This window comes from Microcaecilia unicolor, chromosome 4, assembly GCF_901765095.1.
Source record: "Microcaecilia unicolor chromosome 4, aMicUni1.1, whole genome shotgun sequence".
In the NCBI taxonomy this organism is placed as follows: Eukaryota; Metazoa; Chordata; class Amphibia; order Gymnophiona; family Siphonopidae; genus Microcaecilia; species Microcaecilia unicolor.
The window spans coordinates 52,346,958-52,364,437 of NC_044034.1; the positions used below are offsets into that span (position 1 = coordinate 52,346,958).

At 40.6% G+C, this 17,480-nt stretch overlaps 1 protein-coding gene across 6 annotated transcripts in view; it reads left to right on the top strand.

Moving 5' to 3' along the window:
• The window catches only part of YAP1 (Yes associated protein 1), a 252,226-nt gene that overhangs the window by 16,677 nt on the left and 218,069 nt on the right, over positions 1–17,480 (top strand). For all 6 annotated transcript variants that reach the window (XM_030200236.1, XM_030200238.1, XM_030200237.1 and 3 more), the window contains exon 2: positions 16,395–16,645. In XM_030200236.1, coding sequence (XP_030056096.1) covers positions 16,395–16,645 — 251 coding nt within the window. The remainder of the gene's footprint in view (positions 1–16,394; positions 16,646–17,480) is intronic.

Below are 17,480 nucleotides of genomic sequence, written 5' to 3' on the forward strand. Positions count from 1 at the left end.
TCCGCATCGAAACTGACCAACAACGATGCTACCTTCGTCTGCGAGCTGTACTCTAGTGATGTCAATATTGCTCTCAAGTTTTTACTCACTGCTCTTCCTCCCACAAAACCCACCTGACTTTCGTGAATCAACCGAGGGAGCAACCTCGCCAGTCTATTAGCCAAGATTTTTGCCAACAACTTGGTATCATAATTTAATAGGGAGATAGGCCGGTACGATGTCGGCTCTAGTGGGTCCCTCCCCGGCTTCAACAAGACTATTATTTGAGCCCTATTCAAGTCAGGGGGTATCCTCTGTCTCTCTATTAGTTGGTTCAAAAATCTAGTAATTGCGGGTATAACTCCTCCTTCCATCAATTTATAAAATTCTCCTCTTAAACCATCAGGTCCCGGGGCTTTCAACCGCGGGCTACGGGCTATAACCATACTAACTTCGTCTTCAGTGATTAATTGATTAAGGCTGTCCAACTCCTGTATTGTAAGCTTTGGTAAAGCTAGATTTTCTAAGTACATCTGATTTAATAGGCCGTCTTCCTCTGGGGAAGCGTACAGCCCTTGATAAAAGGTCCGAAAGGTTTCACAAATTGCCTTGTCTGATGTGTGAAGCCCTCCCCCTCTTTGCCTCAGTGCCAGAATGTTCTTAGTCCCTCCCCGGGGGGTAATTATTTTTGACATCAACTTGCCTGTTTTATTACCATGTTTATAAAGCATATATCGATAGTAGAGCTGTGACTTGTGTGCCCTCTCTTGCAAAAGTGCATTCAAGGCGGTTTGAAGCTCTAACACTTGTTGTTTATCACCTATCGCATGTGTCTCCCCATATCTCTTCCGTGTCTTACAAAGTTGGTTACTTAAACGCAAGATCTTTCTGTCTCGTGCCTTCCTCACAAAATATGTGTGACTTATAACTTCGCCTCTAAGAACCGCCTTAGCCGCTTCCCAAAACAAAACTGGATCATCTATATGGTCTTGATTATGAGTGCTGTACTCCGCCCAGCTAGCTTGTAATCGGCCTTTTAGCACTGGGTCTGAGCTAAACTCCAGGGGGAATTGCCATTTATGTTTCTGTTGGGTCGTACCACTTGGTATCCATTCTATCTTAACCCAGGCATGGTCCGACACCATGTACGGTCCTATCTCCGCTATTGTCACTTCCCCAAACATCTGACGCGATGTCAGAATATAATCAATTCTCGACTGAGTTGAGTGGGCCCGTGATAGATGTGTGTAATCTTTCTCGCCTGGGTGCAGCACCCGCCACACATCAACCAGGCCCAACATCTGGCTCAATTGTAAGAGGCCTCTATTATTATAACATGAAAAGGCCGTCTCCGGGGCTGATCTGTCCAGAGAGGGGTCCCAAGCTGCATTAAAATTGCCCCCCATCACCATAGCTGCGTGCGGTTGCCTGAGCAGAAAATTAATCAAGGTTTGATAAAACTTCCGATCATATCTATTCGGAGCATAAACATTACAGATTAGCAGTCTTTGTCGCCCAACTACCACTTCCAAGATAACATAGCGGCCTTCAGTATCAATCAGAAGTGGGTTAATTACAGAGGCTATGCCTTTTCTGATTAGTATCGCTACTCCTCCTTTTTTGCCTTGTGCATTTGCTGCTATACAATCCCCAACCCACCAGGTGCTGAGCTTGGCATGTTCAATCTGGTTCAGGTGCGTCTCCTGTAAAAGTGCTATGTCTGCTTTCTGCCTATTTAATTGTTGTAAAATCTTAGAGCGTTTTATTGGCGAATCCATGTTATTATTCTTACTATTCTTGGATTTGAAAGTGTGGAGCGATATCCATAGATGTCCACTTTTGTAATCGAGGGGAACATCCCAGCCTCTGCCCCCCCCCTAACTTGCATCTCCACTTTATCAGCATCACTGTTGTGTTCTGCCCACGTTTCCATCAGAGCTTGTCTCCTATTGCCAAGCCGCCTTTCATTGACAGCTCGGGGAGACAGAGCCCCCCAGAAGCCTTCATTACTTACTTTTACATATTTCCCATTTAATACTTGTACCCTGCTTGCATCCCTCCTCCGTCCCCCAATTAAGACCACGACTTCCTTACGTCTCTCCCTCCCCCCTCCGCATTAAACAGTGTTACGATAAACATAACTTTCATTGTCAAGCTGATCAGACACTTACATGGTCTCACCCCTCTTACCAGGGGTTCGAACCGTTTCACCCATTGGTCATGTCTTCCAGAAAGTGTCTTATTCAACAGTAAGAAAACTCAAAAGAAAAGTCTAACTCACAAACCATAAACCTTAACCTTCCAACTGCAGCCATCTTGTCAAGCCTTTCTGCTACTATAAGTAGTCCATCTTTGTAATTGGCTGGGAGTTTGCTGTATTGTCATAGACTGACCAGTCAGTTCTCCTCTGACCCCTCAGTATAACATTACTCAATGCTCTCAGAGTGTTCGCTTCCTCTATGCTGTTCAACTTGCATCTGAAGGTGTTGTTCCCAGCTGCTGTAGAAATTCTTTAGCCGCCCCGCCGTCTCATATGTCTTGGTAATACCATTATACGTAACTCGCAGTTTGGCAGGGTATTGTAGTGCAAATCTTATTTTCTTTTGGAATAGCGTTGAGCAAACCTCCGAAAACTGTCGCCTTTGTGCTGCTACCCCTGCTGAATAATCTTGGAAGCAGCGTACTGGGATTCCATTGTACACCAATGCCTTTCCGGTTCTAAGCAGCTGCATCACCTCTTGTTTCTGTGCATAATTCAAAAATCGTAGAATTACCACTCTTGGTTTATTGGTACCAGTCATTTTCATCCCTATGCGGTGAGCCCGTTCTATTTGTATTGGCCCCGAGGCTTCTGGGAATTGTAGTTCGCTAGTAAACCAGCGTGCCAAAAAAACCTCCAAGCCCCGTTCAGGTATCGTTTCTGGCAGGCCCACCACTCGGATATTATTTCTCCTGGACCTATTTTCCAGGTCCTCAATCTTTTCCTCCATCGCCTGCAGCTTTTTTTGAGTTATATCCTGCACTGTCTCCACCTCCGTTACTCTGTCCTCAATTTCACTCACACGTGCTTGAAAGCCTACACAGTCTCGAGAGAGATCAGTGAGCTGTTCTTTTACCTTTTCCAGGTTAGTATTTATGGGGGAGAGCCGGCGATCCAACATATCCTCTAGCACTGAGGACATTTCCGAGGTTATTTCGGCGATCCAGGCCGATGACACTGTCGGGCCCGGCGGGCTTGCGGGCAGCGCCATCTTGTCTTCTGCCCCTCTACCACGGAGCTTGTCTTTATGTAGATTTTTAGCTGCCATCTCGCCGCCAATAGATTTAAAATGTTCGTTGCCGGCCACTCCAGCGTTTCAGGCTGCGGCGAAAGTCAATTTTAATTCGCGGCTTGTGGGCTGGTCGTGCGGAGGGGGGATTAGAGCCGGAGAGATCTTTTTCTTCAACCCCTCGCGGTCATGACGTCACCGGAAGTCATCGATCAGAAATGCTTTTAAAGAAATTATTAGCAAATACAAATTATTAAAATTATTGTTGACAAGTCTGTCACTGTAACATTTAACAGTAAGTGCTACCCTGTTTTTTTTTTTCTTCAAATAATGGTAGTTTTACAGTGCAAACATTTTTTGAATGCGTGAAAATCACTGGATGGACATGCTGAAAAGTCTGTAACTTCGCCGTGTTTAAAGATCTCCTTCCACTTTATACATAAATGTAGATAGTAACAACAAAAATGTTAAAAGGTAAAATTTCATATGGAAATTCCAAACGGTTTGCTGAGAAAACAGTAACAAAAAAACAAACACAAAAAATAACCCTATCTAGGCGGTTACATTTTTTGCCTCGCCATGTAGAGACATCAGTAAAGGCTTCTTTTACAGCTGCGCTAGCGATTCCTGTGCGGCAAATGAGAGGAATCCCATCAATTCCTATGGATAAACTGCCACAACAATTGATTAACTTGTCAACAAGGCATGTACAAGCAATTTGTTGGTGACAGGAGCTATGGGATAGATATTGTCTTCCTGACAATGACTCTGATGCGCCCTCCAAATTGGGATGTTAATATACTTATTAGTATGTGAAGCAGCCCTTTTTGATGGTCTTTTTTTTAGCTAGTGAGAGTGCAGGAAACTCCTTGTTGGGGTACATATACTGTATTTATTTCAACTTGGTAGTTGCTTTAGCATTAAAAAGAATGCATAAGTACATAAGTAATGCCACACTGGGAAAGACCAAGGGTCCATCGAGCCCAGCATCCTGTCCACGACAGCGGCCAATCCAGGCCAAGGGCACCTGGCACGCTTCCCAAACGTACAAACATTCTATACATGTAATCCTGGAATTGTGGCTTTTTCCCACGTCCATTTAGAAGTGGTTTATGGACTTGTCCTTTAGGAAACCGTCCAACCCCTTTTTAAACTCTGCTAAGCTAACCGCCTTCACCATGTTCTCAGACAATGAATTCCAGAGTTTAATTATGCGTTGGGTGAAGAAATAGTGAAAGCTGGATTGAGAAATGCTAGCAGATACTCGCGTTGAGGCTGTGATAGCCATACTGCATATAGATTTTGAATGCTGTTTGTTCAGCAGTGTGAAAATATATTAATATTTTGTATTGACCAAAAATTGTTGATATTGTATTCAGATCAATGAAATTGGCCTCTGTAGTAGCCGAGTTACACAGAAGAATGATCTCCTGTTCTTGGTTATATATATATGTATGTATGTATGTATGTAATTATACAAGTGATTTTTGCTGATCAGAAGAAGTTTGAGTCAAATGTTTATTTTGGTGCAACAGTGTTTTGTCAAGTTTGCAAGTTGGTGAGAAGACTCAGTTTGATTGGATTCACAAGATGTGGAAGCTTATTGACTAAAGTTTTCACACCACCTGCTTGCTCTAATCTACCCTGCCAGAATTAGGAGTGTTCTCTAATAGATCTGGAGAATGTTGTCTTCTCTTTTCTCTGCTTCTCTTTTTGAACATTCTGTTTTTGTGTGCTTGTGTTGATTTTAATTTTCTGACCAATTAAGAACTGTTTGAATGGAAAAAATGCACAAAAGTGGCTCACAGTACATATATACATATATTCCATCAGTCAAACTGATGGAAAGCATGGTAGCCAAACAACTTACATATTATATAAACAAATTCTCAATATTACACGAATCACAGTTAGGTTTTCGCCCTCCTCTACAGCACAGAAACAGTACTACTCACTCTCCTAGGCAAATTCAAGCAGGAAATAGCAATAGACAAAAACAACCTCCTCCTCAAATTCGACATGGTAAACCATAATATAGTAATAAGATTACTAGATAAGTTCGGGATTGGTGGAAACATACTTAGCTGGATCAAGGGTTTCCTAACCACAAGAACATATCAAGTAAAATCAAACTCAAACATATCATCACCGTGGAAAGCAGACTGCGGAGTACCACAAGGATCACCGCTATCACCGATGCTCTTCAACCCCAAGTCCTTATCCAGCCAAGGCCTTAACCCTTTCATCTATGCAGACGATGCCACAATATTCATTCCTTACAAATCTAAACTGACAGAAATCACCCACGAAATCAAGATCAGCTTGAACATCATGGACTCTTGGGCAAATGCATTTCAACTAAAACTAAACAAAGAAAAAAAACACACTGTCTCATCCTCTCATCCCTACACAGCACGGATAACCCCACAATTATCAACACCCCAGATTACACCCTCCCTATCTCAGACAGCCTGAAAATCCTCGGCGTTACAATGGACCGCAACTTAACACTAGAGAGCCAAGTGACATCCAAAACAAAGAAAATGGTCCACTCAATGTGGAAACTCAAAAGCGTGAAACAATTCTTCCTGAGGGGAACATTTCGCAACCTGATACAATCAATGGTACTAAGCCATGTAAACTACTGCAATGGAATTTATGCGGGATGCAAAGAACAAACCTTAAAGAAACTTCAGACCGCTCAAAACACGGCAGCTAGGCTTATCTTTGGAAAAACGCAATTTGAAAGTGCAAAACTCCTTCGTGAAAAACTACACTGGCTCCCAATCAAGGAACGCATTGCTTTCAAAATCTGCACTCCGGTTCACAAAATTATCTACGGTGAAGCTGTGGGATACATGACAGACTTGATCGACCTACCAACTAGAAACACATTCAAATCAACACGAACGTACCTAAATCTGCACCACCCAAGCTGCAAAGGACTAAAATACAAGTCAACTTACGTGTCCAGTTTTTCCTACATAAGCACACAACTGTGGAACGCATTATCAAAAACCTTGAAAACTATGAACGGCCACCTAAACTTCCAGAAAACACTAAAAACTAACCTGTTTAAAAAGGCATACCCTACCCATCCAACATAAATGCCTGATCTCTGCAACACAACAAAACTAAAGAACGTAATGGACGTAACACAACTCTTCCGTTGTACGATTCCCTAGTGTGGCTGTGCCACATGAACTTTCTTACCACAACATCACTTTGTATTAGTTTACACCGGAGTCTGTAACGCCTCTCCGGTACTATGCAAGCCACATTGAGCCTACAAATAGGTGGGAAAATGTGGGATATAAATGTAACAAATAAGTATTTCAATTTTATGTATCTCTTTTATAAGCAGCGGACAAATCTCCAGCCCATTCATCAAAATACCTGTTGCAATTTTAAAACACCAGTGGAATATGTTAAAATACGTATCTGACCTCAGTCGGCTAATCTTTTCAGGCCTGTTGAATTTCTTTGGCATGTGGCCTTTCTGATGGTGCTAAGCAAATTTTAAGACCTCTGTTATATAGCAGTTTAAGCCATTTTAGTGTGTTTTTTTTCTTGTTTCATATTGCAAGTTTACTACCTTAGTTTCCTTTCTCAACTGCTATGGCTGGAAGCTTTTCCCATGTTCATTTGTGACCTTGTAATATCTAGAATTAGGATTCCTTAACAGGACTTGGTGACTCCATAGCTGGTCATGTTTTCATGATATCCCTAATTAAAGTGTGACTCAGTCTTTCCAGTTTATGCAAACTTATCCATAATGGATATACGTATATGATATCCTGACATTGACTGTGCTGTCATCAGAACTGGTTTGGGAAACTGCTGAAAGATCCACATGTTTCTCAAAGAACACAATTGTTTACTTAATACTTTACTGACATTAGCGTTAATGGAAAGACTTTATTAGCTTCTTGGAAAGACTTACGTCAAGTCAATTATTCCAAATGGTGGCATTTAGCTTGCACTACTTTACAGATATGAAATTGCCAAAAAGACTAAAGTTTCAAAGAGCTTTACTCTAGAATGATCTGCTCTATAAAGTTACGTATTACCAGGTTCTTAATTTCATTCGGTATCCTATGTACCCTCTTCTCATTTCCACTATCCATGATGTATTGTAAGCCACATTGAACCTGCAAAGAGGTGGAAAAATGTGGGATACAAATGCAATAAATAAATCCTTGAGTGGAGGCGTAGCCTAGTGGTTAGTGCAGTGGACTTTGATCCTGGGGAACTGAGTTTGATTCCCACTGCAGCTCCTTGTAACTCTGGGTAAGTCACTTAACCCTCCATTGCCCCGGTACAAAATAAGTACCTGAATATATGTAAACCGCTTTGAATGTAGTTGCAAAAACCTCAGAAAGGCGGTATATCAAGTCCCATTTCCCTTTCCCTTCATTGTTATGATGCTTTCTGCTATATGCAAGCATTAATTGGCACTTCTCGTGTGATGTTTCATTTTGTTCATTTACTTGTTTATATATTTGTTCTACTTTGTATTCTCAAAACACTCAATAAACATTTATTTATTTGCTGCATTTGTACCCCACATTTTCCCACCTATTTGCAGGCTCAATGTGGCTTACACTAAGTTGCAAAAGGTATAATCATAAACAGAGTAAGAGGTATGGTCTAATTTAACACATTACTGTGTAAGAAATTAGGTTGATAACAGGTGAGATATAATGACCAATAGTGATGATATGATAATGAGACTTAAAAAAAAAAAGTCTGCAAAGCCTAGGTACCAGGTATGTTTTTTTTTTTTTTTTTTTTGTCACCATGGCTCCTGGGAGTTTGTTGAGCCTTGGTGTAAGCACATGGGATCTTTAAGGAAGAGGAACGGATAATAAATGGTAGGATGAGTTAGTGCAGCACACTATGATCCTGGTGACCTTGGTTTAATTCCCACTGCAACTCCTTGTGACCTTGGGTAAGTCGCTTAACCCTCCATTGCTCCAGGTACAAAAACTTAGATTGTGAACCCTCTAGGGACAAAGAAAAGTACCTGCATATAATGCGTACAGCACTACGTACATCTAATAGTGCAATAAAAATGATTAGTGGTAGATGGTATGGTTGGGCAGACTGGATAGACCATTTGGATTTTTATTTGCCACCATTATCTATGTTTCTGTAATGGTGTATTCGGCAGCCATTCAAGGAGAAGTCCCTCCTCTTGACCATTGTAAAGTTGTTGGGGTTTTTTTTTTTCAGTTTTACAAAGTTATAAGAGGTTGCTCTTACTGTGTGGGTTGGGTTTTTTTTCTGTTCATCTTACTAAATGCGTCATGGAGTAAGTTTGTTTAGTACAATTCTTTTTTGCATTCCTTGATTTTATTGGTATGTTAATACACCACTTTGTACTTAAGTTAAACTACTTTCATTGTTTTTGTAAGAGAGGAGTTGCAAGAGATTTCTATGCCAAAGTTTAGCTCCGTCCTAACAGCAGTAACAGGACATACTGTGTATCATATTCTAGCAAAATGGAAAAAAGGAATAGCAAATATCTCCCTTATTAATGACTAGTAACTTAAACAATGATTTGCAAGCATTTTCCAACAGTGCTGGTTGTTGTCACTAATATGGTGTTTCGTGTTGATGAGAGTAGCAAAGCAGATTGCTGCCAGGATGTGTTAATGCTTCTGGGAAAACACTACTAATATTTGTTTATTTTTTTAAAATAAGAGAAAAAGGATTACTGACTTGTAAAGCAGCAAAGGCAAAAAAAAAAAAAGTAATGGCCGAGTAAGCTGTGAGAAATGGGTGAATAGTTTAGAAACATACAGAGGACAATCAGGCCTTATTTTGCACAACAGATTAAGAGGGAGGTTATTAACATGGGCTATAGTTAGGACATGTTATTGTACGATTAACCCCAGTTGTTAATAACTAGGTATCATTGCATAAAATAGTGTCTTAAATGGTAGCCTTGTTGATAACTGTACTCTTAAATCATGGATTCAAAGGGAGCAAGAATTGATCGGTTCTACCTTTTCATCCTGCAATGTAGTCAGGGCAGATCACAGAAAAATAAATAACCTCAATTTAAAAAATGAAGGAAATAGTTTAAAAAATGAAGGAAAATAAAGCCTCTCCTGATCCCACAAACTGCACACTTATCTGCAAGGACTGGCCAGAGCTATGTTTTCAAGTAATGGTGAAATGCCATGTAGTTGCATTCTTGTTTCAACTCCTAGACAACTTTTTTCCCCACAAATTGTGCAATGCCGTAAAGAGTGCTGTAACTTAGTTAAATGCTGAAGACAGTGGTTCCCACACCTGGTCGTGGAGGCACCCTAGCTGGTCAGGTTTTTGGGATACCCACAACGCATATTCATGGGAGAGATTTATTTTGTGCAGTGGAAGCAGTGCAAGCAAATCTCTTATGAATATTCATTGTGGATACCCTGTCAATCTGACTGGCTGGTGGTCCTCCATGACCAGGTGTGTTACCTATTTGCTTAAGATCATGAGGATCCGGAATTACCTATTCTAAACACTGTACAGACCACAAGGTCGATGTGAGGACTTGTCTTACCAACCTGCCCCTCAGATTTTCTGGGCCCATTCCACGTAATGAATGTAAAATTAAATTTAGCTAACCACGAGGGGGGGGGGGGGGGGGATCAGTGGAAGAGTCGCCCTTTCCCACCACCCACTACTTTTTAGAAGCCAGATTTTGATACACTGTAACTGCCTAAGGGCCCTGTTTACCAAGCTGTGCTATAGCGCATGCTATACATTAGCATATACTAATGCTAGCGACACCAATAGGAATATATGTCTGTCTCTAGCATTAGCGCATGCTAAAAATGCTAGTGCACCTTAGTAAAAAGGGCCCTAAGTTTTTGAAGCAGCCCAATAAACAGAGTGATCATATAACCTATAGCCAGAAGCTTCATAATGGTTTTGAAATGTTGTAGAGGTAAAAAAAAAAAAGGCATGCAACTGATGAATTACTTACAAGTGCAACCATGCTGTTCTTGCTGTTGCCAACACTTGAGCCTCTGTGGCAAGAGAAGAATCTGGGATAACTCCATTTTTCTGAGTTCAAGGGTGTGGCTCCATCCTATATAATAATTCTCACCTCCAACGTTCTGTCTTGCTGCCTGGGACCGTGGCTCCTTCTGAGTTGGTCTGCTAGGCTCCGTAGATCAGGCTGACATCACCGTAGACATTATGATGTCAACTTCAGAACCTGGGGAAAAAAAAACATGCCTCGCAGCTGATCTATGTCCAGAGGAGGGTTGCTGGACATGGGTGGCTAGAGGGGGCAGGGGAGAGAGGAGGGTCGCTGGACATGGGTGGCTGCAGGTGGGACAGGGGGTCGCTGGACATGGGTGGCTGGAGGGGGGGCAGGAGAGAGAGGAAGGTCGCTGGACATGGGTGGCTGGAGGGGGGCAGGGGAGAGAGGAGGTTCGCTGGACATGGGTGGCTGCAGTGGGCGCAGGGGGAGAGGAGGGTCACTGGACATGGTGGCTGCAGGGGGAGAGGAGGGTTGTTGGACATGGATGGCTGCAGGGGAGCCGAAGAAAACCTTGCTAGCGCCCGTTTCATTTGTGTCAGAAACAGGCCCTTTTTTTGCTAGTTTTCTAATAAAAGGGAAACTATTACTACTACTTCTACTATTTAGCATTTCTATAGCGCTACAAAGCATACGCAGCACTGCACAAACATAGAAGAAAGACAGTCCCTGCTCAAAGAGCTTACAATCTATTGATGGGCTTTGGAGTATTAACATCCCAAAGAATCTGTTATGAACTATTAGCGTATTCCAATCTTTGAACAGTCTAATATGTGTTTTGAGACATGGGGTTTAATGCAAGGTAATATGAGCTGTGGCTAATAACAGACACATTTTGTAAGATCCAGAAGAAATCACACAAGTCTCAGAGGGAAACAATTTGTTCACAGTACCTGTTGCTGTATTGCAGTACTGAAGCTGAATGGTTTCTCATTCTAAAGATGGAAGATGGCATGTTCCTCGATTTAAATCCAGCAGTTTGTCACCCAACTCAAATCTTTTCATTAAATTTGTTTGGCTCAGTCATAGACAAAGGTCCTATTAGAAATACAAGCATAGTTATCTAATACATAGGTTAGATGCATATCCATTTATTAATACTGTAATATTTTTTCAAAAACAGGATAAAAAGACTTAAGTACAAGAGTTTTCATTGTTATGCCAAACAGTGCAATAAATACAATTAGAGTATTATCGGACAAAAGAGAAGCATACCATGGCATACTGTTGTGATCATAATTCTATAAACTCACTGGGTTTGTATCTCTTTGAGGCTTTTTCCTTCATTTAGTGTGAGCTGAGGGATTGTGTCTCTTGCTTTTTGAAAGAGTGTTTGTGGATCACTGATTTTGGAACTTTCTTTGTATGAAGTTGTGTTTCCACACCTGTATTTGTGTTATAGAGGATACCTATGCTGATGCCCTTACTGCATACAACATTAAGAGTATTCCCTGGCTGCAACCCAAACAGAGCAAGAAGCCCTCTATAAATTTTATTTATAGATTATGTATTCCTCATACCCTCTAAGCTCCTTCTCCAGACTGAACTTACATATTGGATCTGCCAAGTGGTATTACAAATTCAATTATAAATTGAAGAAATAGCATTCCTATGAGCTATCAAAGAATTTATGTCATCAAGGATAATCAGGAAAACACTTCCCATAGTCTCTTCCACTTTTAGGCTGTTCATATGCTCTGCTGTAAATGTTCCATTTTGTAAATGTAATGCAGTTTATTTAGCCATATACTACTACTACTACTACTACTACTACTACTACTTAACATATAGCTATAGGTGGGGCCTTTTCAGACTTCCTACACTCAGCTATGATCAACTTGGCCACACACTATGATGCACCAGTGTCTGTTTAATCCAATGGTGATCCTGTACTGGTTGATTTTATTAAAAATAATATATTTCCAGGTTCCACAGAATTATTACACTTAACCAAAATTACAGTTGACTATGCTGCTTTCCAAAAGACCTATATTGACTGAATAAATGTTAAATCAGAGAGCACAAGGGAGGTAAAATTTCCTAGACGTAATAAATGACTGTCTCTTGGAACACCTAGTCCTAGAGCCAATAAGAGGGGGCGCTATTTTCGATCTAGTCCTTAGTGGAATGCAGGGCATAGTAAGAGAGGTAACGGTGTTGGGTCTGTTGGGCAACAGTGATCATAACATGATAAAATTTCAGCTGTTAGCTGGAGTAAAATCAAGGAAATGACAGTAGCAGCATTTAATTTTCAAAAGGGCAACTATGATAAAATGAGGAAAATGGTTAAAAAGAAGCTAAAAGGATCAGCTGTGAAGGTTAGGACTTTGTCAGGCGAGGACGTTGTTTAAAAATACCATCATGGAAACCCAGACCAATCCCCCTGTTTACTTAGCCGTGCTAATGCCGACACAGCACATTCACTTTGAATGAGCTGTGTCTGCATTGTCGAACGGCTTAGTAAACATGAAGGCAAATGTATTCCACATATTAACAAAGGAGGAAAGAAGAGCAAACGGCCAACATGGTTAAAAGGTGACGTGAAAGAGGTTATTAGAGCCAAAAGAACATCCTTCAAAGAAAAAAATGGATCTGAATGAAGAAAAGAAGCAGCAGAAGCATAAGCACTGTCAAGCTAGATGCAAAGCATTCATAAAGAAGGCTAAAAGAGAATATGAAGAAACGCCACAGAGACAAACTCATAGTAACACCTTTTTCAGGTATATCAGAAACAGAAAGTCTGTGATGGAATCTGTGGGACTGTTAGATCATGAAGGAGCAAAAGGGTTACTCAAGGAGGACAAGGCCAATAGTGGAAAGATTGAATGAGTTCTTTGCTTTGGTCTTTACGTAAGAAGATATAAGAAATTTACCTTTATATGGAATGGTTTTCAAGGGTTACGATGCGGAGGAACTGAAAGAAATCTGGGTGAACCTGGAAGATGTACTGAGCTAAATCTCCAAATTACAGTGATAAATCACCTGGACCGGATTGTATACACCCCAGGGTACTGGTAGAAAACTCAAATATAAAATTGCTAATATACTGTTAGTGATCTTTAACCTGCTATTACAATTGTCCGTAGTACCTGAAGATTTAAAAGGGTTCCAGATCTGATCCGGGAAATTATAGACTGGTAAGCCTGACTTCAGGGCTGGGCAAAACAGTGGAAACTATTATAAAGAATAAAATTACGGAACACATAGACAAAGATGGTTTAATGGAACAGAGTCAGCATGGGTTCAGCCAAGGGGGGAACCCTTGCCTCACCAATTTGCATCATTTCTTTGAAGGTGTGAATAAATATGTGGATAAAGGTGAGCCAGTTGAGGTAGTGTATCTAGAAATTCAGAAAGCGTTCCTCGAGACAATCCTGAAAAAATTAAAAAGTCAGGGGATAGGAGGCAATGTCCTTATGTGGATTAGGAATTGGTTATTGGACAGAAAACAGAGGGTAGGGTTAAATGGCCATTTTTCTCAGTGGAGGAGTGTGAATAGTGGAATGCCGCAGGAATCTGTATTGGTACCGGAGCTATTTAACATATTTGTAAATGATCTGGAAATTGGAATGACAAGTGAAGTGATAAAGGGCCTCTTATTAAGTCATGCTAGCAACTCCCAGTGCGACAATGCCAACAAAGCCCATTCACTTTGAATGGGGTCTGTCGGTATTGCCGCACGGTAATCACTAGTGCGGCTTGGTAAAAGAGGCCCTAAATTTGCAGACATAAAAGTATAAAAGCAAGCGCAAAATGGGTGAAAGTGAGGAAAATTCCAATGTACCAAGGCAAAACCAGTAGTAAGAAAATTGTAGCATTTTATTCCTAGATCCGCTGACCCAAAAAAGACCCTACATTGTGTTTCGGCTAAACTGCCTTCCTCAGGGGTCTAAAAACATGAAAATCCAATTAAAACACAGCATTATGAAATAATATATGTAAATTAATAGACTGAAAAATGGCCTATGCTGGTGTACATGCATGTATTGGTCGCACACAGGTCCTCCATTTTTCAGTGCGCCTGTAAAAAAGGCCTTTTATTTTTTTGGTTGAAAATGGATGTGCGGCAAAATAGAAATTGGTGCCCGTCCATTTTGGGCCTGAGACGTTACCACCACCCACTGACCTAATGGTAAAGTCTCGCGTGTTAACCGGGCGGTAATGGCCTACTCGTATACAATGCCGATTACTGCCCGGTTTGCCGTGCGCCGGAAATATTCCGGTGCACCTAGTGGATGTACATAAAAAAAAATGAAATTACTGCCCAGGCCACACGGTAGTTCAAAATTGACATGCGTAGGATATGGCCTAGTAAAAGGGCCCCTCAATCTCTCCACTATGGCTTTGTCTTCCCTGAGTGCCCCTTTTACTCCTCAATCATCTAGTGGTCCAACTGATTCTTTTTCCGGCTTCTTGCTCTAATAGCTTCCTTCACCTCACTTTTTAACCATGCCGGCTGTTGCTTGGCCTTCCTTCCTTTTTTTTTTTAAATACACTGAATATAACTGGCCTGGGCTTCCAGGATGGTATTTTTGAACAGCATCCACGTCTGCTGTAACATTTGACCTTCGCAGCTGCCCCTCTTTTTTTTTTTTTTTTTTTTTTGTTTCACTGTTCTCATTTTATCATAGTCTCCTTTTTAAAAGTTAAATGCTTACGTATTGGATTTCCTGTGTGTACTTACTCCAGAACCAATATTAAATGTGATCATATTGTGATCACTGTAATCAAACAGCCCCAGCACCATTACCTCCTGCACCAGATGATGCGTTCCACTAAGGACTAGGTCTAGAATTTTTCCTCATCTTGTTGGCTCCTGTACCAGCTGCACCATAAAGCAGTCCTTGATTTCGTCGAGGAATTTTATCTCCCTAGCATGCCTTGATGTTACATTTACCCAGTCAATATTGGGGTATTTGAAATCGCCCATTATTGTTTTTATGAGTTCATTGTCTCATTTTTTTTTTTCTTGAAAGCTGTTTTTAAAAAAACAACCCTTTTCCATTCTTTTATTCTGCCATATTTTTTTTATTATTGTGTTGTATTTTTTTCTGATGTATTTGAATTAGAGAAAGTAGAAAATGTTTTGTTCTCCTAAGCACAGTTTTGGGCTTCATGTATGGAATCCTGAATTCTAGTAGTTATATTGGAAGAAATCGACACTGTGTCTGGGGGAAAAAAAAAAGAGGGACCCTTTACATAGTGGCAGAATATTTTGCAATTGTTTAAAGATTTTACCCCCCCCCCCCCCCCCACTGTTTACTAAGCTGCACGGCAATGCTGACACAACCCATTCAAAGTGAATGGGCTCAGTTGGCATTAGTGCAGCTTAGTAAACGGGAATTAGTATGACCTGCAAAATACATTAGTATAATGTTGTTGTTCTTTTAAAACCCTTAATTCATAATTTGTGTTCAAAGTGTCTTCCTTGAACCTTGACATTTTTACAAAGTCTTTGATGCCACTGTGCTGTTGGATCTGTGAATTCTGAGGTTTTGTTAATTAAGAGCTCAACAGTTTTGTGAGCTCAATTCACTAAAGCACCATTTTGTTGAAAAATAAGAGAACCTGGAAATGTCTTGCATTTCAGACAGAAGTTTCTGCTCCAGTAGGATGTTTTCGGGTTGTTTGGAAAAGTGTTGGAGGTTCCATTTTTTTCCAGACACCACGTAGAGTTTTTACAAGTAGTTCTCTAACACAAAAAGAATCCAGATATGTAGCTTATAAACTTTTGGGGCCTCCTTGGTTGTGGCTTCTGATGAAAGCAATTTTTAAGAAAATTAACTTGCAATCCATATTTTTCTGGGTTTAGATAAGAATACAATCCATTTAGAATTGACAGCATTTTAACCGTATCTTGTAGTAGTCTGGTTTTCTAAGACCATTACAACTACTGTCAGAACTACTACAGAACAGAAAATGCTGCTGTTTACTGCATGACTTGGTAGATCATTCAGCTGAAGAGAGGAGTCCAACTTGATTTGTAGAATGAGTAATACTGAATTAGTTCCATATTGGGCATGTCTTTTCAGATATTAGTATGATGCTTTACAGTTTCATAGAATAAAGAAATGTTTTCTGCATTATTTTATTCCTAACAGGCTAGCACTGATGGAGGGTCAGCAGGAGTATTGACTCCTCAGCATGTCAGAGCTCATTCTTCTCCAGCATCACTACAGTTGGGAGCGCTTTCTCCAGGCTCACTTGCTTCGTCTGGGGTGGTCTCTGGTCCTGGATCTTCACCATCAGCTCAGCACCTGTGCCAGTCATCTCTTGAAATCCCAGATGAGATACCTCTCCCACCTGGGTGGGAGATGGCAAAGACACAGTCTGGACAGAGATACTTTCTGAAGTAAGTAAGATCAAAAAGAAGTTTTTCACAGATGTTTTAATGCGGTACTATATTGGTGTAAAATGGTTTTATTTGCTGCAGTGAGAAATCCTATTAGTCCAAGACGCCCATAAATATGAGAGAGATATTGCAGGATTGAAAAAATGTATGAAGAGTAATGAGCTTTTTATTATTATTATTATTATTATACATTTCCAAGACACCAATATGCAGGTTCAGTCTGTTCATAGAGGCAACATAACTACTGTACAGCTATATCAGTTGAGTTTAGACTTGGGGGGGGGGGGGGGGGGGGGGGGGGAGAAAAGGAGAAGGGTCTAATACATTGTACACGGTATGCTGTTTAAAATGACTGGTATGTGATGGGGTAACAAATCACTAGAAAATTCATACTGGTGTTTGATTTTTTTTCTTCCTTGCTTACTGATAGGACATCTTTTCCACGTGCTGAGGTGCTAGAAAGATCTGAATTGTTCATTCTTTCATTCTGTGTCCTAAATAAATGGTTTATGCTGGACACATAAGAATTCTGTCTCGGAATGTTTTATTCCTTCCACTGCATAGGTTTAAGCCATTCTTGCTTTACATGTAAATAACAATTGGGTAGTTTGAGCTAGTGAAAAAGCTCTTAACTATACCTGTGCAGTGACACAATTGAGACTATTAGCTTATTATTGAGTGTTTTGAGATTCAGTGCTTATGTCTTTGCAAATAATTCAGTTATTGCTCTAGTATACAGTTGTATCTAAATTTCCAGCTCTGTATACAAATATTATAGAAGTGAGGTAGTATTCTGCATGTACAGCTATATCCTTTAGTGTGTTGCTGCAGCTCA